The 25,983-nt window shown below is 38.2% G+C and overlaps 1 protein-coding gene across 3 annotated transcripts in view; it reads right to left on the bottom strand.

Annotated features, from left to right (window-relative positions):
- Window positions 1–25,983, bottom strand: part of Lima1 (LIM domain and actin binding 1) — a 95,599-nt gene that overhangs the window by 30,446 nt on the left and 39,170 nt on the right. For all 3 annotated transcript variants that reach the window (XM_071609852.1, XM_027950061.3, XM_027950059.3), the window contains 2 exons: window positions 18,360–18,405; window positions 9,588–10,046 (listed from right to left, as the gene is read on the bottom strand). In XM_071609852.1, the coding sequence (XP_071465953.1) occupies window positions 9,588–10,046; window positions 18,360–18,405 (505 nt within the window). The remainder of the gene's footprint in view (window positions 1–9,587; window positions 10,047–18,359; window positions 18,406–25,983) is intronic.

Below are 25,983 nucleotides of genomic sequence, written 5' to 3'. Positions count from 1 at the left end.
TAACACAAATATTTACATTCTATCAAAGGTAAAATTCAAATACAATTCCAAGAATATGTGTTACATGTTGCAACCTGCAGAGAGTTCAGTTTGGTTCAGTTCTCATTACACATCTCTTGTCTTGTATGAAGTCCCTGCACTGGTGTTACTGAGAACAAGCCCAATTAGAATCAGAACAAATACCTGTCTAGGCAGAAACTTTCTTTGGTTTCAGATGCACAAAATTTCCCATCTTTGCTAACTTTTTATTTAAACGTCTGGGTTAAATAAGGGCCTTGAATCTATTATTATTATTTTATTTATCTATCTGTTTATTTATTTATTTATTTTGGCAGCGGGGATTGAACCCAGGGGTGCTTAACCACAGAGCTAACTACTAAAAAAAATTTAAATGCCTGATCCAGGGCTGGGGTTGTGGCTCAGTGGTGGAGTGCTTGTCCAGCATATGTGAGGCACTGGGTTCAATACTCAGCATCACATAAAAAATAAATTAAATTAAATAAAGGCATTGGGTCCATCTACAACTAAAAAAAAAAATAAAAATAAAAAAAGGCCTGATCCATAAGGGTGGTAATGCTATGAATTATTTTAAGTATTAAAGAAAAGAATGAGCAGGGTTTTTTGTTGTTGCTGAATACTTTTGTGTGTGTGTGTGTGTGTGGTGCCAGGGATTGAACCCAGGGCTTTGTGCATGTGAGGCAAGCACTCTACCAACTGAGCTATATCCTCAGCCCTTGTTTAATACTTTAATCTTATTTATTTCCTTTTATGTGGTACTGAGGATCAAACCCAGTGCCTCACATGTGCTAGGCAAGTGCTCCTCCATTGAGCCACAACCCCCAGTCCATGAGACAGTTTTAATGAGAACCTAGGTGAAGCACTGAGCATTACTTTCACTACCTTTTCACCTCCAGACCACTCAAACAGGAAGAATAATAAGATCTCAAATGTGTTTAAGATTAAATTTGCAATCCTCATTTTACAAGTGGTAATCTGGGTGCAGGAAGAAGGAGGGGTTTCCTCCAATATTTCTCAAGGAAGTAAAAAAACAAAACAAAACAAAAACCTAAACCAAACTAACAAAACTTGTGTGCACACCCATGCACACTAGGAATTTTAATACCAAAATATACTTCTGTAACAGACTTATAGTTCACTTTTTACTCAGACATTTGAGGGAGCCTTAGTTACCATAATCTGTCCAAAAAAAAAAAGAGAGAGAGAGAGAGAAAAGGCCAGATATTTTAAGACTTTCTGGAATTTCCTAAAGGCTTGGCCTTGCCCTAACCCACAAGTCCTCTTTCCTGTCAGCTGACTGTAATTTTCATTAGTGTGAATGCCCCTTAAATATTCTGTGAATCCATAAATCAAAAGCACCAGACATATACCAATAAGAGTATAAGAGTCTGGAGCTTTTAACCAGTTGTCTATGGAATTTTTTCTTCTGGAAAAAAAATGTGTAAAGTATATTAGATCCTAAATAAGTAACAAAGCAGGAATTTCTACTCTTTGTACCCCTATTTTTTTTCTTTTCTTTGAAATATTTATTTTTTAGTTGTACTTGGACACAATACCTTCATTTTATTTATTTTTATGAGGTGCTGAGGATCGAACCCAGGGCCTCCTCGCAGGCGCTAGGCAAGCGCTCTACTGGTGAACCACAACCACAGCCCCTGTGCCACTATTTTCAAGAAAATTCTCTTTAAAACTGATTCTCAACATTTATTTCATATAGTCTCTTTCATTTCTCTGCCACTTCCTTCAGCCTTTTAACTTTAATCTTCCTTCAGACTCTTATCCTTCCAAAGTCAAGAGTGGAAGGAAGGGTGGCTATTAGGGAAAAGTGGGATTTTACTGAACTAAGCATAGGAATCAAGGAGTACAAATGAAATTTAGCCTTCATTTCTCAAAATATTAAGAGATAAAAATTTCCTTCTTTAGGGACTCTTAGATAAAGCAGAGCTAGCCAGGCATGCTGGCACACACCTGTAATACCAGAGGCTTGGAAGGCTGACACAGGAGGATTGCAGGTTCAAAGCCAGCCTCAGCAACTTAGTAAAACCCTGTATCTATATAAAATACAAAAAGAGCTGGGGGTGAGGCTCAGTGGTTAAGTGCCCCTAGGTTCAATCCCTGGTACCAAAACCAAAACCAAAAAACCCACAGACCTTATCTATACAAAACAATACACATAGAAGTTGCACTTATCTCTAGGTGGTAGAATTTTTCTATCTTTTTTGTATTTCCAACTATTCTTCTAAAATTATGCATCAGTCGTACAAATAAAAAAGAAAAAGAAGGGGACTGGGGGGTAGCTCAGTGGAAAGGCCCTGGGTTTGATCCCTAGCACTGCAATCAATCAATCAATAGGAAGAAGAAGTAGCACTTCATATCTTTTAATATAAATAAATGAAATTGATAAAACCAAATGCTGGTGAAGCTTTTGGGAATATGTGCTTAGATTGTGCTGGTGGTGTAATAAAATAGTATAATCTTTGAGAAGTTGAAAATATGTAAGAAGAATATTTAATTTAATAAGTTACATCTTCTGACTGTGGCAATATCACTTCAGAAATACAGCCCAAAGAAAATAACTAAAAACAAAACATTTCTGCCAAGATGCTTAAAGTTTTCTATTACAGCTAGAAAAGAATTAATGATTGGGGAGTGAATAAACAGTATCTTGAAATATCATATTCCCATGAAAGAATAAAATGGAGGATACATATGCAGGCCTATGGAAAAAAAAAAAAACAGCAAGCCAAAAATAAGGACTGCAAAACACCAAGCATACAGTGATTAAAACCATATAAGGGCTGGGGATATAGCTTAGTTGGTAGAGTGCTTATCTTGCATGCACAAGGCCCTGGGTTCAATTCCCAGCACCACAAACAAACAAACAACATAAAAAACAGTATTGCAATGATAATGACCAAAAAGGATCAAAAATCTTGTCCATGAGTAGTAAGGGTTATGCTTTTCTCCTGGTTCACTTGACTCTTTCTCCTTCTTTCTGGTTTATTCACTGTGTATGTTGGTTCAGATGACTCATCTACATAATAAGAAAAACAAAGCTCCCAAATCCACAAGCTCTAGAGTGCTAGTGCAAATTTCTTGCATTCCAATGTATTTCTTCACTTCATTGTCCAGATGTTTTTCATTCCCTTAAACATGTGGGAAGGTAGAGCTAATACTTTTGAGGATAGAGCTATTGATATGATTTTAATATTTCCCAGTTTTCTTAGTTTCAAAGTTATGTAGGATCATGACCAGTTGCTTATAAATAATAAACAGTTATCATAATAACCATGAAGATAGTGTTAGAGGATAGAGAGGGTACTACACAATTTTGATCCTTGTTCTGACATTAATGAGCCATATGACAATGGACATATTAGTTAACTTCTCTAACCTCAGCTGCTTCCATCTATAAAATTGTGTTTTAAAGTTCTGAGAGCAGTGAGCTGGATTAAATAATCTCTTAAAGTCCCTTCCTGTTCTAGGATTTACCTGGCAACAATCTTGGTATATATTTCTCTCTGTTGTAACTCATCAATGAGTCTGAAGGCTAGAGGAAATGACTCTTCCATGTAGTCAACTGGAAATACACCTATGTTGTCTAATCTAGGACTGAGTCCAACAGCAGGAAACAAACGTGATGACATGTGGGGGTGGGAGGCAGATAGTCTTTTTGGCCACCACAAATCTAACATAGCCAACATTGCATAGGGAATGTTCTACTTCTTGATATTGCTTTTCAACATGTTTTATTATAATGAAACTAGTTAGAAATCAGTAAGTAGTTGATATGAAAGTAAGCAGAGGGACTGGTCTCTAGTGGACACATCAAGGACTGTGTCATTCAGCGCAAGAAAGAGTGAGAAATATCATAATTCATTGGCTGGTATCCTTGTGCCTGGATCCATTATTATCTTACCAAAAAGTCTGAAGAATTACTCAGTTATCATAATATCCATTGTGATATTACTATTAATAAAGAGTAAATAGTGGGAGACTGAGGCAGGAGGATCGCAAGTTCGAGGTAAGCCTGAGCAACTAGTGAGACCCTGTCTCAAAATTAAAAATATAAAGGGTTGTGGGGCACGGTGGCACACGCCTATAATCCCAGCAGCTCAGGAGCCTGAGACAGGAGACTCTCAAGTTCAAAGCCAGCCTCAAACAATAGGGAGGCACTAAGCAACTCAGCAAGACCCTGTCTCTAAATAAAATACAAAATAAGTCTGGGGATGTGGCTAAGTGGTTGAGTGCCCTGAGTTCAATTCCCAGTACAAAAAAAAAAAAAAAAAAAAGCCATGAATATTGGAAAAAAGAAAAAAGGAAGAAATAAAAAATGTTTTAATTCTATTACTCAGTTATGAATAAGCATCTCATTACTAACTCCTATTCTTGTGAGACTCTGAAGACTACGAATGTGTGTTTTAGGATTTTGGGTGAAAAGGCATTCTCTCTTCTCTCCTGTCTTCCTCTCTTTACCTAAATTCTCTCCCAGAAGATGAAAACACTGCATGAAAGAAGCAGTGGTCAATATCTGTGGGGAAGAATCAAGGGGAAGGGCTGGGGGTGTAGATTAGTACTACAGTACTGTCCTCGAATGTGCAAGGCCTTGGGTTCGATCCCCAGCACCCCTCTCCCTTGCCCCAACACAAAAGAATCATGGCTATTCATATTCCAGCTTTACCGTCTTACATTACACTTAATTGCTTTAACCTTGGCCCAGGGAAAAATATAATAATTTAAATAGGTTTATAAAGGTAGAAACACACCATTCAAATATTTGGTTTTTAGTCTCCTATGCAGGATTTGTGTGGACCAAATGTTAGGAACCAAACAGAAAAAATAAAAGCTTAAGGATCCTTTAATATGTTCTCTTCACTGTCTTCCTGGAATGAATAGAAGAATTTATGGGGGGGGCGGGGGTGGGGGGATGAAGCAGGGGGATGAAGGAGGGATGGGGGTGGGGGTTGGGCCAAGAGGGATTGAACTCAGGAGTGTTTTACCACTGAGCTACATCACCATCCTCAGTCATTTTTACTTTTTACTTTGAGACAGGGTCTTGCTAAGTTGCTGAGGATGGCCTTGAACTTGCAAACCTCTTGCCTCAGCCAATTGAGTCACTGGGATTATAGGCATGTAACTGAGATTTCAGCCATGGTGCCACAGCACCTGGCTGAAGTACTTAACTTTTGACTAACCACATCCTGGTCTCCAAATTATGGATTCAAGGGTTAATTTTGACAATAAATGAACATTAATTATAACGAGCTAATGAGTGAACTTTTTCATAAAAGGATGCCAAGAATAATTACATCTACTTAAAACCCAAATCAACACATACAGGAAATCAGGAATGCTAAACCATATTTAGTATATGTTCTCGTGGCATTTCTTTTTCCTAATAATAATTATAGGTTATATTAATCCATTTCATTCACTCATAGGAATTCACTGCATTCAATAAAGCCACATGATGAATAACCTATCTCCTCACCAAAGGTAGAGAACATGTGATGAATAGCCTTAAATCAAATCTCATTATTTATAAGTTATTTGAGTTTTAAGTTTCTTTTCTTTCTTTTATTAAATAAGTCACTGTACTAACCACTGGGAAATAAAAATACCCTCACTTTGAAAGAAATTAAAGACTGGGAAGTATAAAAATTCATACATGACTATTAAAGAAAATATGGCATAGGCTGTGGTTGTGGCCCAGAGGTAGAGCACTTGCCTAGCACATGTGAGGCATTAGGTTCGATCTTCAGCACTACATAATAAAATAAAGTTATTATGTCCATCTAAAACTAAAAATACTTTTAAAAAGGAAAATATAACATGAGGTTCAAAGTAAATTCTATACAAGAGTGAAGTTAATTTCATCTGGGAGGATCTGAGGTAGGCCTCACAGTCTTTATAGATTTTTAAGAGTAAGATTCAAAGGTTAGCAACTGGGTGATGGGCACAAGATTTAGAGAATGAGGAATAATCCATGGTTCAAGTACAAGATTGTCTATAAGACTAGAAAGGTAGATTGAGCTCAGACTGTGGAAGACGTGAATATTAGATACAAATTAATTTTGAGGCATCAATGATTTCAAGGCAATAAGATATTTTAAACTATGTTTAGAGAAATAAATAGCAACAGTGAGAAGGATGGATAAGAAGAAATGAGATGTCAATTTAGGAGACTGAAAAACTATTTAGGCAAGGGGCTAGGAATTTGGTAGAGTGCTTGCCTAGCATGTATGAGGCACTGGGTTGGAGTCTCAGCATCACATAAAAATAAATAAAGATATGTGTCCATCTAAAATATTTTAAAAAATATATTTAGGCAAGATGTTATAAATCTAACCATGGATCTAGATGTGGGATCAGTAGAATGTCCTGTACATGAGGTGTTGCTTAGAGGGTTAGATTTACAGGATTTAGGAAGTAACTGACCAGGCGCTAGAGAGCACAAGGAATAACCGGATTTATAATTTTATAAATCAAGAGACTGGGTGAATGGTGATGCTTTAAGGGAGACCAGGGGTAGAGCAGGTTTTTGCTAGAAAGACAATGAATTCTTTTTTAGCCTTCTTGAATCTGAGGGCTTAAGGGATATTCACAAAGAGATGTCTGATCTGACAGATAATCTGGCAGGACTGAAGCCTGGGTTAAGAGTTCAGGATCAGAATCTAGATTTGAGATTCACCTCTTGAAGTTGTGGAAACAAATGAGACTACACAAGGAATAGAAAAAGAAAGGAGGGCCAAGAAGAAACCAGCAAGAGAAGGGAAGAGAAGTGGATAAGAACAGAAGTCATCTCAGATAAAAGGAAGCAAAAGAGGTGAAAAGTGGAAATCGAAGTTGGGTGCAGTGGTGCCTGCCTATAATCCCAGTGACTCAGGAGGCTGAAGCAGGAGTATTGAAAGTTTGAAGCCAGCCTCAGCAACTTAGTAGGGCCCTAAGTAACTTAGTGAGACCTTGCCTCAAAAAGAAAATAAAAAGGGCTGGAGATGTGGGTCAGTGGGTCTGGATTCAACCCCTAGTACCAAAACAAAACAAAAAACAGAATGGAAATCGAGCCAGTTAACTTCATCTCCTATAAATAAATATGACAAAAAGATTAAGGAGGATATTAAAACATATTATTTCCATGTCCTATGTACTTCCTGACCCTGCTCAACATGTTGAGATTCAGTTTCATTCTCTAAAATTCAATTATGGAATCAAAGATTCACACAATTTGTATCCAATATTCATTTGACATACTGAAGTACTAATTTTTGAGCTCCGAAATATATGTTCTTACTTGTATAATCTTGTTCCTAAAATGATTTCTAGTATTCCTACCATATTTCCTCAGGATTTCCTTCCAAAGATTCAAATATGTAGCTTCCTGATTAAAGCCATATATATGTTAAAGCTGAAATTATATTAATAATAACCATAATCTAGTTTCAAACTGATTAATTATTCCTTTTTTTTTTTTACAGTACTGGACTTCACATATGCTAGGCAAGCCCTCTACCAGTGATGAGTAATTCCTCAACCTAAAGTAGACAAAACTTCCAAATAGTTTGGCTACTATACTGGACAAAATGTTTTAAAGTAGTCTAGACTATCTCCAATATGGATAATGATGCTTGTTCAAAAAGAGCTATAAAACCAAGGATACCAAAGCTTTCTACTCTCTAAGCAGTCCATTAAGAGACAAAGGACTGTTTAATCAGGAAATTTAAAAAAAATTAAAAAAGGAGTAGAAGGAAAAGGATGAGGAAGAGGAGGAGGGGTGGGGGGAGAAGGAAGAGAAAAAAGAAAAGAAGAAATAATGCATACAAATACCTCAAACTAAAAAAGCCAGTTAAATATCAGAACTGTTCCATCTTCCTATAAGTTTAGCTATCAGGTTACCCAGTGCCATCAGTGATCTAGTAGAATCTTTCCTTATATGGAGTGGGAGGGGGCTTCTCCATTCTGAATAGACATAAAGAAATAAGCTTGTCCTAACCCATCTCTTACAAGACATTTATGAGAAGTCTCTCATCAGATCCTTACACATAATCAGCATTTTTGTTTGCAGCAGTCCCAGTCATTTCCTACCTTGGGCCAGTTTTGACATGCACAGACGCTTTTGCACTGAATCTACATTGTGTGTAATGGCATGACATCAGCTGTCCTACCCCTAGCAGGGTCTGTGAGGAGGAGACTTACAATGGTGCTTTGAGTCACAACAAAGACCCTTCCTCTCTAAGATTTCTGACATTTTTTCCTTCTATTTTAAATTCTCCTTCCCATTTAAATTAAAAAAAAAATTATTAAGACCATAAAGGGGAAAAGAGGGAGTTGGCAGCCTAGGGGACTAAAAACTGAAAGGGAAGAGAGTTTAAGAAAAGTCATAAAACTACTTTGTGGTTACATCTCTTGCCAAATTGTTTCAATGTTAAAGCAGAGCTAACGCTCATGCACAGAAAAGTGTACAAACTGGTAGGTTTGGACTTCAAACATGATCCCCAAACAATTAAGAACCTTCCAGGGCAGGAAGGCAACAGGGACAGCAAGTGACAGAAAGAAATTGACAATGTTACATCAAACTAAATAAGGACTACAAAATGAGTTTTCTAACTTTATTATATCTCTGAAAGAATGATTCATACTATTACTTCACAAACATAGGGATTTGGACCAAATATTTTGCTTAAAAAACAAACAAACCAGTTTTCCCATCTAAATGGAATCTAGAGTAAATGATGGTTTTGCTCCCCGTCAGCTCTGTTTATCCCATTATAATGATTGTTGTAACAAACCATCCCTGTGCACAAAGCCAGACATGTAGGAAAGTATGAGAAAACTGGAAAAATTTACCAGCTCTGCAGCCCCTGGATTGTGTTATTAGTTACCAGCATATGCAACTCATTTTCTAGTTAAGTAATTCCCTCTGGGGACTCAGTCTGCAATCCACATGAAGGATCAAATTTCATTAGCAGTTGTAGGAAAATGCAACCCTGTGCATTTGCAAGTCAAAACCCCTGAAAGCTACAGCTAGTCTGGCTATCTTCATTGATTTTTCCTGGGAGAGGATTTTAGCTGATAGAAAACACTTGTTGGAAGGCACAGATGAGGAAGTTGAGAAGAAGAGAAGGGATTCAGCTAGCAAAGAGACAACTAAGCCTCAGTCTTAATTTTAAACTCTGGTCTTAACACTCTGTCTGCAGCTGTGTCCAAGCAGAGAGCTATTCAGCAATAATTCCACCCCCAAGGCTACAAATGACAAAAGGCACACAGGAAGACAAATTAAAAGGGCAAGTGTACAAAAATACATAATTCAATCAGTATCCAACTCTCTTCATTTCTAGATATCAATTTAAACCCCAGTGTGAGCTTGATTTAATATGAAATGGGGTCAGAGACTCACAAATCTTAACATCAATGTAAATAACTCATTTGAGACTTTTTATGAACTCATTTAACTTCAATTAAGAAACATATTGATCACATATTCAACTCTACTCCAACTGTTCAGATTAGTAAAACAACTTTGTTACTACCAGAATTGGCTTTCTCAAGTTTTAAATCCGCCCAGTTCTTACCTTGGTTTGAGTTGGTTCACCTTTCTCAAACATCATCTTAAGCCTGTTCAGTGGAACATTGTATTTCTCTATTTTGCCTGAAGTTTCTAAGTTTTCACTGACTTCAGATCTTTCTATTTCATGCCTGGACTCTCCCAGACAATTTTCCATTTTTTTGCTTTCTGTTGTGCGGTCTTTAAGATCCTCACTGTCTTCAGTGCCGGGATATCGGCGCTGAGTAAGGGTTTCAGGATGTGATCCAAATCTGCGTCTGGACTGGGATTGTTCCTCGTGGTCAACTCCAGAAGCAGAGCTGCTTGTCACTTCAACAGGAGGGTGGGTGACTCTGTGTCTAACCTCAGTGCTGCTGTTTCGCAGAGGGTCTGTGTGCGACTCTGCTCCCGGTACTGGATTCTCCCACTTCTTCTTTAACACAGTCAGTGTCCCCCTTCTAAAGTGCTGGGGGAGATTTTCGGTGTTCTAGAAGAGCAAGAAGTGCCAGTTATAACTTGCCTGCTGAAACGTCAAACTCTGTTCTTTGTAAAATGAAAGTTAAAACTCTAAGCTGCTCCTAGTCCACAGCCCTTTCAGACAGCTGTGAACAGTTACAGCCCTGCCACATGGAGCAAGCATCCACCCCAGGGCAGGGAGAAGGAAAGAGAAAAAGTCGGTTGCTGAAGCAGGAAGTGATAAAACAGGATAGCCTTATAAGGACAAAATGAGAAGAAAAGACAGCCTGGATCTAATGATAGTTCCATAGGAGATGAGAGGTTTTTAATCAAAAGATTCATGGGGAAAGCAAGAAAGAAAAAGCAAAATACCAGGTACTTAAATATTATAACTAAGCATTAATAAAAGTTCAAGAAATTATGTCACTACATGATGTGATTGATGTAATAAATTCTGCTTTTTTTTTTTAAATAGGAAAGACATAGTATAGCTAAAACTATACTTGGATGATAGCATCAAGAACTGAAACTATTTATAGAAACCTAAAGAAGTCACCAGACTTTTATAAGTATTTGCATAAATGATATTTATTTAGTTATACCTGACATAATTTACATGCATAGAAATGATCTGTGTGTGTATGTGTGTGTGTGTGTGTGTGTGTGTGTGTGTGGTCCCAGGGAGAGAACCCAGGGCCTTACACATACTAGGAAAACACTCTGTCACTGAGTTATGCCAGCCCTCAAATTTTATTTTTACATATGAATCTAATCCACTTTCCCTGCTCTCTACATGTTTATCTATTTTTAAATTCTTAGTTATCAGAAAATTCACTTACAGATTCTTGGGATAATGAAACATGTAGACTTCATAAGAAAACATAACCACCACCCAGTCTCATGATCAAAGAACACACATTTATAGATCGAAGAGTATTTAATTTTACCTAGGCCAAAAATGGAATTTATACATATAAGGCAGACTGAAAACAACCTGGAAATAGTCTGCTGTTATAGGATAATAAAGGAAATGTGCTTGTTAGAGTAAAATTAAATGTCCCATACTTTGAAAGTTCTCCTAAATAAACTAAACACCACCTTCCCAACAAATTGTGACCTCCAGTACCTTCTTACTCTCCATTCCTGTAGTCTGTGACTCCCCAGGCTTTCAATGAAGAAAGAAAGGACAAACAACCTAGGACTGAAAGACTTCAGGGAATTAAATGGGATTAGCAGCTATATTGGGAATTAAGTCTCTCACCCTATTACTCTTCTGAATATACTAAGAGCTATTCTATCAAGTAGCATCAGGCTTGAATAAATAAAGTTATAGAACAACTGCTTGATTCTAGTGTTTAAATTGTAGCTTATGGAACGATTTGCTGGAAGATGTATAGATGGATCAGAGACAGAAGAAGCTTGAAAGATTTTTGTGGAGAATTTTAAAATGGCTCCTTCTGGGTGTGGAATATTAATGTAAGCCTGTAATCCCACCATTCAGGAGGCTGAGGCAGGAGGATGGTTTGAACCCAGGAGTTAGATACCAACCTGGACAACATAGTGAGACCCCATCTAATAAATGAATAATGGGGCGGGGGGGGGTGACCCAGCTCCAGAAACAGGTGCTTCACTGTCAGAAGCATTTTTTGATTCTATGACCTCCTGCTACAGATGAGTCACCTATGCCTCCACCTTCACCTTCCCTACCATGCTCATATAGGTAGGGAAGCAGAGCAGCAGCTGGAAGTAGTAGTGTAAACCTGTAGTCCCAGTAGTTTGGGAGGCTGAGACAGGAGTAACTCAAACTCAAAGCCAAGTTCAGGAACTTAGTGAGGCCCTAAGCAACTTAGCGACATCCTATCTCAAAATATAACATAAAAGGGCTGAGAATATGGCTCAGTGGTTTAACATCCCTGGTTAAAATAAAAAAAGAAAAAAGCAGCATTTTGCATGGTAAGTACATACTACCTTCTTGGATAAATATCATGGGATCAAAATATATTTATTGATACTCATAAGATATTTTGGGGGGTACTGGGGATTGAACCCAGGGGTGCTTTACCACTGAGCTACATCCCCAGTCTTTTTCTATTTTTTATTTTGAGACAGGTTCTCACTAAGTTGTCAAGGCTGGCCTTAAACTTGCAGTCCTCTTGAGCTGGGGTTGTGGCTCAGTGGTAGAGCACTTGCCTCACATGTGTGAGACACTGGGTTAGATTCTCAGCACAGCATATAAATAAATAAATAAAATAAAGGTCCATCAACAACTATATATATTAAAAAAAAAAACAAAAAACACTTGTGCTACAGTTGTGGCTCAGGGGTAGAGTGCTCACCTAGCATGCACAAGGCACTGGGTTCGATCCTCAGCACCACATAAATGTAAAATAAAGATATTGTGTCCACCCTAAAACTTAAAAATAAATATTAAAAAAAAAAAAAAAAAACTTGCAACCCTCCTGCTTCAGCCTCCCCAGTCACCAGGATTTAGGCAAGAGCCATTGTGCCTGAGTCATAAGATACTTTTTAAAAATTTATTCCAATTAGTTATACATGACAGTAGAATATATGTATGCACTTTGATATATCACACATAAATGAAGTATAATTCTCATTTTTCTCATTGTATATGTTGTAGAATCACATTGGTCATGTAGTCATATATGTACATAAGCTAATAATGTCTGTTTCATTCTACTATTATTCTTACCCCCATACTTCTACCCCTCCCTTTACGTCCCCTCTATCTAATCTAAGGTAACTCTATTCTTCCCTAGGCCCCCATAAGATTTTTTTTTTATAATATGTACATATATTTATAAATATGAGCATAGAAAAAGTAGTCTGGAAGAAACGGCATCAGGGTATTAACAGTTTATCTTTGGATAATGGATTATGGCACTTGTATTTTCATTTTATAATAAACACATATTCATGATATAATAAACAGTGAATGCCAACTTATCCAGACCCTATCTCAAAATAAAAAATAAAAAGGGCTGGGGATGTGGCTCGGTGGCTAAGTACCCATGGGTTTAATCCCTGGTATTATAATAATAATAAATAATAATAATAATAATAATAACAGTGACTGTAAAAACAAAATTATACATCATCTCCATATCACCAAAAATAGCTTTCACAGAATATTAAAAATTTTGATGTTACTTTAAGCAACACAAAAATTATCATTTCTATTTTACTTCTATTAAGCAGGAAGAGAGGGATTTGGGTGGAGGAGTATCAGCAGTGTCCCAAACAAGGACTGGGTGGAGGACATCCCCTTAGGGAGCATTTCAGAAGGAATAAATATGCTCTTTTATTAAAAAGAGCTCCTATGGATACAAGCTCAAGAGTGTTGAGGCGGGGGTGAGGGTATGTGGCATGGACACAAAGGGGAAGGGCCGGGTAGTGTGGTCTGACAGCATTAAAACCCCACACCCTTAAATTCTCCTGGAACTGCTGCCTAGGTCATGGCAGTTGTCCAAGTTCTCAGGACCCGAGGCAAGCAAAGATAGAGAAGAAAAAAAGTTATATAACAAAAGCAATAGCTAAAAGCAACACAAAAGAATATAGTGGGGCTGGGATTGTGGCTCAGTGGTAGAGTGCTTGCCTCACATGTGTGAGGCACTGGGTTCAATTCTCAGCACCACATATGGATGAATGAGTAAAATAAAGGTCCATCAATACTAAAAAATATTTTTTAAAAAAGAATATTAGAGAGGCCTGAGTTATCATTGACTAATAGACTACAGATTATTTATATTTTCTTTGTATTACCTACAGGGAACATGTATTACTTGTGTAATGTACCTCCATCCAGTCAAGTGACCTTGGACAAGTTTCTTAGTTTCTGGAAAATTACAATACAGGGCTACTATGGAGAATACAGGAGTCTATTAACATAGGTCATATAGTATTTGATACAAGTGGGTATTCAGTAAGTGGTGACAATTATTATTTAATGAATGGCCCTACCTACTCCTCTAGCCTCCCCTCAAATGGTGATCAACCATGATCAACTATATTGCCCAGTCATCTTCCAAGTCTTGAACTTGGGTTATAGCCTCTTATTGATCTTTCTATTTGCTCCACAGGGTGGGGGCAAGGGGTATAAAATTAGGTGAAATTCTGGGCTAGGTGTAACTCAGTAGTAGAATGCTTGTTTAGCATGTACAAGGCCTTGGGTTTTATCACCAACACCATGCAAAAACAACGAGAAGGTGAAATTCTAACTGATGTCATTTGTATCATTTTCCTAAGTATTTTCCTAGAACAGGATGCTGGGAAGTCAAGAAAGCTAAAAGTTTTCAAATACCACATTGGTCCCAACACTAGCACAGCCTCTTTTCTCCAGCACCCTATTCATTCTACCCAGCAAGCCTGAGAATCTTGATGCTGCCTCCGGATCTAATTGGCGGTCTGAACCCATATCACACCCAGCAGATGTGATACAATGCCCTTCCTGCAGGAACATCTGGCTTGTAATTGGGATGAACAAAGCTCTGTCACTCTGAGATATATGACCTTGGATAAGCCCCTTCCCTTCTTTGGGTTTCAATTATTCCCCTATAAAATGAAGAAGCTGGGTTAAAGGAGCGACAACATTGAAATCTTGGCAAGGATACCTTCATTTTAAAAGCAGGAGAATATTTGGTAGATATAGCAGTTGGGTGGGAAACATGGACTACCTGGACATACAACCTCCAAGGAAGGGAATAAACATCTCTGCTGAGAGCTTCTCAGAAAAGTAGTAGATAGTATTATAGAGTTCAGTGTTCATGTGACACATATTTTCAAAATGTGGCACATTCCATGCTTGAAATGGACCTGAAAGTATAACTGATTGTGGTATTACTGGTATATGTTCCAATGTCTTGGGTTTAAATAGAGAGGGGAGGAAAAAGGAGTACATTTATGGGAATCCAGGATATCACATAACCCAATTCCACCATTTGCTAATGGAGAAAATTTATCCATTTGCTCTTGAATGTTTCTTTGACTTATGTTTCATGGTAAAATGTAGGTACTCTTTTTTTTAAAAAATATACTTTTTTTAGTAGATAAATGCAATACCTTTATTTATTAATAATTTAAATATACATACTTATAACTATAATATATTTGTATTTATAAACTATTTGACACCATGACACTTAAACCATAAAGCTGAAGCTTTATGTACCTGTTGCATGTACCTGTTGAGAATAAGGACATTCTCCAAAATAAGCATTTTTACTATTTTTTTTTCCTCTTGGTACTGAATATTGAACCAAGGGGCACTTTGCCACTGAGCTATATCCCCAGGACCCCCTTTTTAAAAAAAGTTACTTACTCTTATTTGTTATACATGATGACAGAATGCAATTCATTTCATATTACACATACAGTGCACACCTTTATTTATTTAATGTGGTGCCGAAAATCGAAACCTCACATGTGTGAGGCAAGCATTCCACCACTGAGCCACAACCCCAGCCCCAAATGTAGGTACTCTTTAACCTGGCCAATCACTTCATAAATTTATGTGAACATTTCCCTTTGCTCTTCAGAAGGAAAAAAAATCCTCTGTCATGAGTAAAAAACTGATAAAAGTTGAATAACGTCTGTAGTTTAGATAATAGCATTTTACCAATATTATCATTATTATTATTTGGTTTTGAAAAAGGTACTATAGGTATGTAAGATGTTAACATTAGGGGAAGCAAGATAAAGGAATATAAAAGCTCTACCTCAATTATCCTAAATCTAAATTACAAAATAAAAAGCTACCAAAAAAAAAAAAAGTAAACCTGACTTGTGCTGTCCCTTGTATTTCACACTAAAAGGTTTTGAAAGCATAGGCTGTAGTTGTTATTTCTATTTCCATTTCCTCTTTAGTTCTGCTACCAAAATACCTCTGTAATTTTTTTTTTTTTTTGGTGATACTGGGGATTGACCCTAGGAGTGCTTTCCTACTGAGCTACATCCTCGGCCTGCCTATGGGGATTGAACCCATGCCTAGTTCAAGTGCTCTACCACTGAGCTACATCTCCAGCCCTTTTAAAATTTTATTTTGAGATAAGATCTTGCTAAGTTGTCCAGGCTGGCCTCAAACTGGTGATCCTCCTGCCTCAATGCCCCCAAGGAGCTGAAATTGCAGGCATGCAACACCATGCCCAACTAGATACATCCAGTTTATCTTCAGGCAGGATCTCTTCCAATGCCAGATTTGTATATTCAAGTTCCTACTTGGCATTTCCACTTGGATGCCTTAATAAAGTATTTCACATTTAACATGTCCAAAACTGTGCTTCAACTAATTCTCTCCTCCAAACCTGCTTTTATTGCAGTCTCCATTTCAATTAATGCCATTTAAATTTGAATTTAATGGTGTTTGGGCCAAAAACCATTGTTGCCATTTTTTATTTTTCTCTTTCTACCTTCAGTATAAATCCTGACTACTTCTCATCACCTACTCCACTATTAATCCAGTCCAACCAATTATCATTTCTTTCCTTAATCATCACATATTGCTCCTCTACAGTTTTTATCTCTTTGTAGACTTTAAGTCAGACCACATTGGTTTCGTGCACACAAACCCTCTAAAGGCCTCCTTTCCTTCAGAGTTAAGGTCTAGTTCTTCCCAATGACCCCATGTAAACTTTTCTCTTCCCAGTCCTCAAATAGACAACGGCTGCTTTTGCCTCTGGGCATTTGCACATGCTGTTCCTTTAGTTTAAATCTTTCTTCTCCCTGGCTCATGTTCTCAGATCTTCACCCAAATGCCACCTCATCAGAGGCCTACACCTAAACTCTATTCATCACTACTGCTATATAGCACTGTCACTGTTGTGTCACTACCTGACGCAACTCCTCTGTCATCTGTGTCTCCCAGTAGAATGTAAACTCCATGAGGGAGAAGATGAAGCCCATATTCTTAGCACCTAAAACAGTGCTTGAAATATAGCAGGTGCGTTATGAAAACTTGCTAAATGAATAAGTAAAAGAAGGAGGGAGGAAGGGGAATAAGGCAGGAGAATGACAGAAGAAACAAGCAACTGAAGTTGAAATAATGGTAGCTTTTTTCTTATAATGTACCAAAGAAGATTCCTTTTCAAATTACAGGGAAATTAAGCCAAAGACCTGGTCAGTATAACCTCCTTAGAGAGAACAAATTGGGGCATGTTGTACACTAATTTTAATAGACAAGGTACTAAAAACTGCCATGAGGATGCTTTTTTGTTTTGTTTTGAATATTTTTAGTTGTAGGTGAACACAATACCTTTATTTTATTTTATTTTTAAATTTTCTTTTAGTTGTAGATAGACACAATAACTTTATTTGATTTATTTATTTTTATGTGGTGCTGAGGATCGAACCCAGTGCCTCATGTGTGTGAGGCAAATTCTCTACCACTGAGCCACAGCCCCATCCCTATTTTATTTTTTTAATGTGTTGCTGGGGATCAAACCCAGTGCCCCACATGCTAGGCAAGTGTTCTACTACTGAGCTACAACCCCAACCCCATGAAGATGTTTTTGTAATGCCAGCCAAATTAAAGAATTCTTGCCTAAATATGTGAGGTTTATTCCTCAGGAGATTAAATCAGTAGCCAGCTACTTGGGAGGCTGAGGCAGGAGGATCACTAGAGCTCATGAACTTGAAATCAACCTGGGCAACATACCAAGATCCCATCTCAAAAAACACAAGGCAAAATTAAAAAAAAAAAAAAGAGATTAAGTAAGATTTCAAAGAAATATATTATCCAACCCAGCTGGAAGTTTGCAAGCAGGAAGAGCAGACAATGGATACTATCTGGGAGCTTATTCTGGAAATGTTTGTCTTTGATGGATCCAGCAGCTAGGAAACTTTCTTACTAGATTGGGTCAAGAAGTTCACTTTAAACAAAGAATCAGAGGAAAATAACAGTTGTGTAGCTTCTACCATTTAAATGCATAGATACAGAAATTCTGGTTGTTTGATTTGGAAAAAAGTATGGCAGCCTAGGAAACCCTATGTTCTCAATTTTGCTGAAGTGAGAACCTCAGGCAAAGTACTTGGCCTTATATCCTTCATTCAGCATAGGAAAGAAAAGTGGTCCAGAAAGAAAACAGAAGAAACAAGCAACTGAAGTTGAAATAATGGTAGCTTTTTTCTTATAAAGGAGAACCTCAGTGAAAAAAATAAGATTTCCTGCACCTGAGCCAAGTTCTCCTGGGCAAATGGCTCATGAATCAGACCAGTTGGCACAAATGTCCAGCTCAGCTGACACGGCACACAAGCCCCACAGAGCTGCAGGTGGCTTGGCCACATGGGCTTTACACGTGAAGTTCCACGTACCCCAGGGCTTCAGAATACTTACACTTTTCTTCTTTTCCATGTTGGCCTCTTCAGCTGCTTTCTGGTACCTTCAGAGAAGGGAGAAAAAAGAAAACGTCCTCAATTTATATTTTTACTGTTTCAACCTTTAGGAAAAATACTTCTACTTCTCTATTGAAAGGAGCCCTCACTTCCTGGGGCTGGTACATTCAGCTGCTCTCATACAACAGAAAAATTCATGTGGGTGAGATCAAATGCTGGAAAACTGGATAGAATACAATGTCTGAGGTTTAAGTTGCTGTTTTGTCACTTTTTTTTTTTTTTTAAGTATTGTTGATTGTACCAAGGGGTGCTTTACCACCGAACTGCATCCCCAGCTCTTTTTATTTTGTGAGACAGGGCCTCACTAAGTTTCTGAGGCTGGCTTTGAACTTGCCATCCTCCTGCTTCAGCCTCCCAAGTCATAGGAATGCACCACAGTTCTGGGCGAGGATGTCTCTTTTGGGATAAAGAAGGCCTTGGGAAGTAAAATTGTTCCTGGTAATAAGTATCCCACTGAGAAAAGAACAGGAGAAACAGAGAAAGTTAAAATGTATGTTACACACACACACACACACACACACACAATATTTTACCACAATTAAACAAAACAGTGAGGTACTGACATGAAGACAGATACATAGACAAACAGAATAGAAAAACCCATAAATAAACACTCACATATACAGTCAAGTGATCTTCAACAAGACTTTCACAACCATTTCAAAGGAGAAGGACAGCCTTTTTTAATAAATGGTGCAGGAAAAAATAGAGAACTACATGCAGAAGAATGAAGTTGAATCCTTACCTTATACAATGTACAAATATTAAGTAAAAAATTGATCAGAGACCTAAATGTAAGAACTAAAACTTTAAAATTCTAATAGAAAAAGAGAAAGAAAAGCTTCACAACTTTGGATTTGGGAATGACTTTCAGGATATAAAACCAAAAGCACAGCGAACAAAAGGAAAAAAATAAGCCTGGTTTGGTGACACACTCGGTAATCCCAGTGATTTGGGAGACTGAGTCAGGAGGCTCACAAGTTCCAATTTAGCAACACCCTATCTCAAAATAAAATAAATTTTAAAAAGAGCTGTGGTTATAGCTTAGTAGTAAAATGCTTGCCTATTGAATGTACGAGGCCCTGGGTTCAATCCCCAGTAGTGTCCAAAAAAAAATAAATAAATAAAAGAAGAAGAAGAAAAGAAAAAAAATAGATAAAGTGAACATCAACAAAATTAAAAATTTATGTGCATCAAAGGACACTACCAGAGCTGGGGACATAGCTCAGTTGGTTGAGTGCTTGCCTCGCATGCGTAACACCTGGGTTCAATCCCCAGCACTGCCAAAAATTTAAAAAAAAAAAAGACACTACCAACAGAGTGGAAAGTTCCCTGGAATGAAAGAAAATATTTGGAACTCATATACCTAATAAAAGATTAATATCCAGATTGTACAAATTCTTAAAAAATAACACAAATATGACGATATACATAGTATTCTGCATCTCCCTTTCTCCACTTCAGAGAAATTCAAAACAACTTAAGTTTTGTTTTCCTTTAATAATTTTATTTATTTATTTATTTATTTTAGAGAGAGAGAGATTTTTTTTTTTTTATATTTATTTTTTAGTCTTCGGCGGATACAACATCTTTGTATGTGGTGCTGAGGATGGAACCCGGGCCGCACGCATACCAGGCGATCGCATTACCGCTTGAGCCACATCCCCCAGCCCATATTTTATTTATTTGTATGTGGTGCTGAGGATCGAATCCAGTGCCTCACACCTGCTAGGAGAGCACTCTAACACTGAGCCACACCCCAGCCCTACTTCAGCCTCCCAAGTCATTGGGGTTACAGGAGTGCACCACACTTAGGTTTTTACGAAATATTTACTGGTTCCTACTATATTCCAAGCACGAAAGAAAAAGAAGTGAAAGAAATGACTAAATCAAACATAATATCTGCCCTCAGAGAGCTTATAGTTTAGACATTAAAACACATAAGCACATGTGCATATACACACATACACATGTGTGCAATCACAGGTACAGAGACTGATTAGTCCTTCAAAATTGGAGCATTATTAAACCATTTAATAAAAGAACGAAACTAAGAAAGGGGGAGGTGGTAAAGGAAAGCTTCAATATGGTAATCATCCTGATCGGTTTTACAATATTTAAATATCATATTGTACCCCATAATTATACAATTAAATATACAAAAATTATCTGTCACCTTAAAAAAAAAATCCCGATGAAGAAATGACCTTTAGGCTGAGCCCTGAAGTTGGACCACAAGGAGTTAGCCAGGCAAAAAGAAGTGGGAAAGCATTCTAGGCACAGGAAAATAGCACACATACCAGCCTCAAGGCAAGAAAGTGTCTGATGTGTATTAGGTACACAAAGAACTCCAGTGTTGCTGAAGCACATCGAGAAAGGGCAAAGGCAGGAGATGAGGCTGGGATGTTGGGGCAGACTGGGTAGAGCTTTGTAGGTCATGCTAAGGATTTTGAATTTAATCCTAGGTACAATGGATGGCCATTGATCCAATTAATGTTTTAAAGGAGCGCAGAAAATGAACTGGTAGGTGCTAATAATGGAGGTGGCATTAGTGTTGAGATACTGCTGGCTTGCTTGGCCCAGGATGGCAGCACTGGAGATAAAGAAAAGTGAATAGATTTGAGATGTATTTCAGAGGTAGAATCAACAGTGTGCTAATGAGGAGAGGGAGAAGAGGAAAAAGGTCAAGAATAATTTCTAGGTTGGGTATGGTGGCTCACATCTATAATCCCAGCACCTCTGGAGGCTGAGGCAGGAGGATTTCAAGTTCAAAGCCAGCCTCAGCAACTTAGCGAGGCCCTAAGCAACTCAGTGAGACCCTGTCTCTAAATAAAATATAAAAAACAATCTGGGGATGTCGCACAGTGGTTAAGAGCGCCCCTTGGTTCAATCCCCAGCACAAAAAAAAAAAGAATGATTTCCAGGTCTCTGGCAACTGAATCAACATAAATAATGTTTACTGAGATGGGGGATTTATTTTTTTTTCTTTCTTTCTTTTTTTTTTTTTTTCAGTGCTAGGGATCGAACCCAGGGCCTTGTGCCTTGCTCATGCTAGGCAAGCACTCTACCACTGAGCTACAACTCCATCCCTGGGATGCGGAATTCTGAAGGAGAAACAAATCCAGTGGGAAGATCAAGAGTTCAGTGTAAGCCATGTTAAATAAAACATTCATTTGGTAGTACAGTAGAAACAAACATCAAGAGTTCAGAAAAGAGGTTGAAACTAGACACATACATGTAGGAAAAGTTTGCCCATACGTGGTATTAAAGCTATGACTGTAAAAGATATCTAATATTAGTGTTTTGGTGAATTTCCATCATTTTTTCCCACTTATAGCTATACCTGTCTGAGAGATTGCCTCAAAGTGGGAATTCAGAAACAGTGGATTACAGCAAAACAGAAACTTAGAATGGTCCTTGATCATGGGTTTCCACACCCCTTGGACAATCATCTACAGTATATTATAGCAATAACACAATATATGAAAGCCAGAGCCAATCAGCAGACAGAATTATAGTTAGTCAATTGTTCTCCAAAGAAAGGTATTTACACTGTGGTTAGATAAGTAAACAGGCTGAGGTTCCCCTCCCTTTAAAGTCCTAACAGAAACATGGATTTTTAAAAGATTAAAATAGTTTTTATCTTCAGCTCTATTTTTTTAGCACTGAGGCATATGAAGATCAGGTGTATGCACCAATGGCTGTAATGAACCCTGTTTTGAAATTCAGAGGCAACTATTACAGCCCCTTATTTTATTTTATTTTTTTGGTACCAGGAATTGAATTCAGGGGCACTTGACCACTGAGCCACATCCCCAGTCCTTTTTTATTTATTTATTTTTTTTTAGCTGTAGATGGACACAATATCTTTATTTTTATGTGGTGCTGAGGATCAAACCCAGTGCCTCATGCATGCGAGGCAAGCACTCCACCACTAAGGTATAATCCCAGCCCACCCCAGCCCTTTTTTAATATTTTATTTAGAGACAGGGTCTCACTGAGTTGCTTGGCACCTCGCCGTTGCTGGGGCTGGCTTTGAACTCGAGATTCTCCTGCCTCAACTTCCCAAACAGCTGGGGTACAGGCATGTACCAGCTGTAGCCCCTTACTTTTAATGAGATACTTGATAAATAGTGGGCACACAGGGAGAAAAGCTCTACACCACTACTCCTTCCTAGTTTGGTCCTTGGTATTTACCTTTTGTACTCTGAGTGTTAAGATACTCTGAATCTCAGCAATTTTTGTTTGTTTTGTTTTAGATGGGATCCCACTATATTACTTAGCCTAGTCTCCAACTCCTGGGCTCAAGTGATCCTCCTGTCCAGCCTGAAGCTGGGACTACAAGTGCATGTCACCATGCATGCCCAACTACCGAGGCTTAGTACTTCTGAATTCGGTGTTCCACCAGGATTCAGCCCTCAGATTTTCCTCAAAGGCGCTTAGAACAACTGGCATTATTCTGACATAAACTGTGAAGGGCATCTATTTTTTTGGGGGGGTGTCATTTTGAAGATCCAATTTGAGGGAAAATTTTTTTCAATGAAATCTCTATAATTAAAACCTCATCCCTATTTCCTTTCTAGATTTTCTTCTGGTTCAGTCTCTTTTTTCTCACATATGGAATTTAATCTTGCAACTTCTCATTAATGCACAGCTGTGAGGCAGGCAGCTGATGGAGGATACTAAAATCATCTGGGGAATAATAATAGTGTCTCAAATTTTTCTTAGGTCAGAAAACAGAGTTCCTGAGCCATGACTTGCTTGTATGTCCTCAAATAGAGCAAAGGGAACACAGAGCCAAAAAAGGGAAAATGGAAACTCCCAAGGTTTAGGCAATGTATTTTCTTCAGAACAAATTCACCACTAAAATGTTACAGAGAAGTAAAAATAGAGGAAGTTAACCAGGGAGATCTGACGATATTTTTCTCCCCAGTACTGGGGACAAAACCCAGGGGCATAGGCATGTTACATAAGCACTCTACTACTAAATTATGTCCCAGCACTTTTTTGGGGGTGTAGTGGGGGTAGTGGGAGAAAGGGTCTCATTAGGTAGCACAGGTTGCTGACCTCAAACTTGCAATTCTCCTGCCTTAGTCTCTCAAGTAGCTGGGATTACAGATGTGTACCACTACATTCAGTTCAATTTTTTTCTTATGAGGGAAGAATAGTCATAAAAAAAAAACTAAATACAAACTTTTTTATCTCCTGGGACTCAGAATAATTAAAGTTATACCAGCGTAGGAGGGACTGTGATAAGGTGGAGACACCCTGGCACTGGGTGAGGGATCAGTGTGCTGGGTTCATCAAATCTCCCATCTCCAGGAATGACCTTCAGTCCCAATTGCTGAACCTCAAGTTCCTTATCTTCAAAGGAGTGGGACAAAGGTTAGCCAAACCAGTGATTTCTAGAATTTTTAGGTGTAGAACCCTCTCATTTTATTTAGAACCTAAAATATAAAAGAGATCAAGCTGGGTACAGTAGCTTACGCCTGTAATCCCGACAGCTTGGGAGGCTGAGGCAGGAGGATTGCAAATTCAAATCCAACCTGTGCAACTTAGTGAGGCCATAAGTAACTCAGTGAGACTCTGTCTCAAAATAAAATATAAAAAAGGGTTGGTGATATGGCTCAGTGGTAGAGTGCCCCTGGGTTCAATCCTTGGTACCAAAAAAAATAAATAAATAAATAATAAAAGAGACCAAAACAGGACAGCTGGGGTGGAAGGTCCCTGGCTCTATCCTAAGATCTTTCCATCTTTCCAGAACTGGCCCCTGAGGTTCCTCTGAAAACTACCAGGATAGACTCCCTTTAATTCAAAAAATATATGTATCAAATAAGACCTTCTTGCAAAGAAACCAAATGCTCCCCAGTCAACTTTTATCAAGTAAAGGATCACGTTATGCTGAAGTCACAAGGGAGTGAAACCAAAGCTAGTTGTTCAAACTGACCCATTGATAGAACCTTCTTTACCTCAAATTTATTAATTTACAAAGTACAGAGGTTTAGTCAAAGAAATAAGCTATGAAGGACCCACAGTTGCCAGAAAACTAATCTTTTGTACGTATAAATGTATTAACAATTAGAAAATAAAGCCCAACTAACCTACAAACATTGGCCAGACTAAGCTTCCTCTAAATACCACCTTTTTTTTTTTTTTTTTAGTTGGGGATTAAACCCAGGCCTCCTTAAGCATGTGCTTTACCACTGACCCACATCCAGGTCAAATACCACTTTTATTTTTTTGGTACTGGTGATTGAACCTGGAATGTTTTAACACTGAGCTATATTCCCAGCCATTTTTATTTTGAGACAGAGTCTTGCTAAATTGCTCAGGCCTGGCTAAATTGCTGAGGCTGGCCTCGAATCCACAATCTTCCTCCTGCCTCAGCCTCTGGGATTACAGGTGTGTGCCACTACATCCAGATGAAATAAAATGACTTTAATCAAGGTTATATAATTACTGAATGATAGAATCAAAATTTGCATGATAATCCGCTGACTCCAAGGCTTATATTCTTATGGGTTTAAAATTAATCATTTTCTATCACTGCCATTTACCATTATGACTTTCATGAAAAAAAGAAGGCAGCCAGGCATAGTGGCGCACCTGTAATCCCAGTGGCTCAGGAGGCTGAGTGTGAAGATAGCAGGTTCAAAGCCAGCATTAGCAATTTAGCAAGGTGCTAAGAAACTCAGTGAGACATTGACTCTAAAATACAAAATAGGGCTGCTGATATGACTCAGTGGTTGAGCGCCCATGTGGCACTCAGTGGTTCAACCCCCCGGGTACCAAAAAAAAAAAAAAAAAAAAAGGCAGTTAACCCATCATGCTATAAGAAGGGTACCTCTAGGGGCTGGGATTGTGGCTCAGAGGTAGAGTGCTTGCCTAGCATGGGCGAGGCCCTGGGTTTGATCCTCAGCACCACATAAAAAAATAAAATAAAGTTATGTGTCCACCTATAAGTAAAAAATAAATATTGAAGATAAAAAAAAGAAGGGGACCTCTAAAGTCCTTTGTACTTTCTTCAAAAGTAAAAAGACCCCTAGGATGAATTGCCTTTTCCAATTTCCTAACTCTCATGAGTTATTAAAAGACCCAAGGGGCTGGGATTGTGGCCCAGTGGTAGAGGGCTCACCTAGCATGTGCGAGGCCCTGGGTTCAATCCTCAGCACCACATAAAAATAAATAAATAAAACAAAGGTATTAAAAAAAAAAAAAAGACCCAAATCCTTATGAGATTTGACTGGGGCTGGACAATGACAGAGGGAGGAGATGAGAAAGTCGCCCAGGAGAAGATGAGAGCTTCATTGGAGTGACTGACCAATGTTGGGTAGAGTAGAAAGTGAAATCAGGAAGGAGACTGACATCCAGGGCCTAAGTTTCCTAGTGATGTCAAAGCACAGGGTGAGCAGGAATAAGAGAGTGGCACATACAGAAGGACAGAGGCTCTAACCAGAGAGCAGGTTTTCCAAATATTCTCTTTCTGGATGACAATAAGGATGTGGCTGGAGGCAGGGGTTGACAAGATAAAGTGCAGGCTGAGAAGTAGAGAAGATCAACAATTT

The sequence above is a fragment of the Marmota flaviventris genome, chromosome 3 (assembly GCF_047511675.1).
Source record: "Marmota flaviventris isolate mMarFla1 chromosome 3, mMarFla1.hap1, whole genome shotgun sequence".
Lineage (NCBI taxonomy): Eukaryota > Metazoa > Chordata > Mammalia > Rodentia > Sciuridae > Marmota > Marmota flaviventris.
Note: the sequence above shows the minus strand (reverse complement) of the source record. Positions and strands in the feature narration are given on the sequence as shown.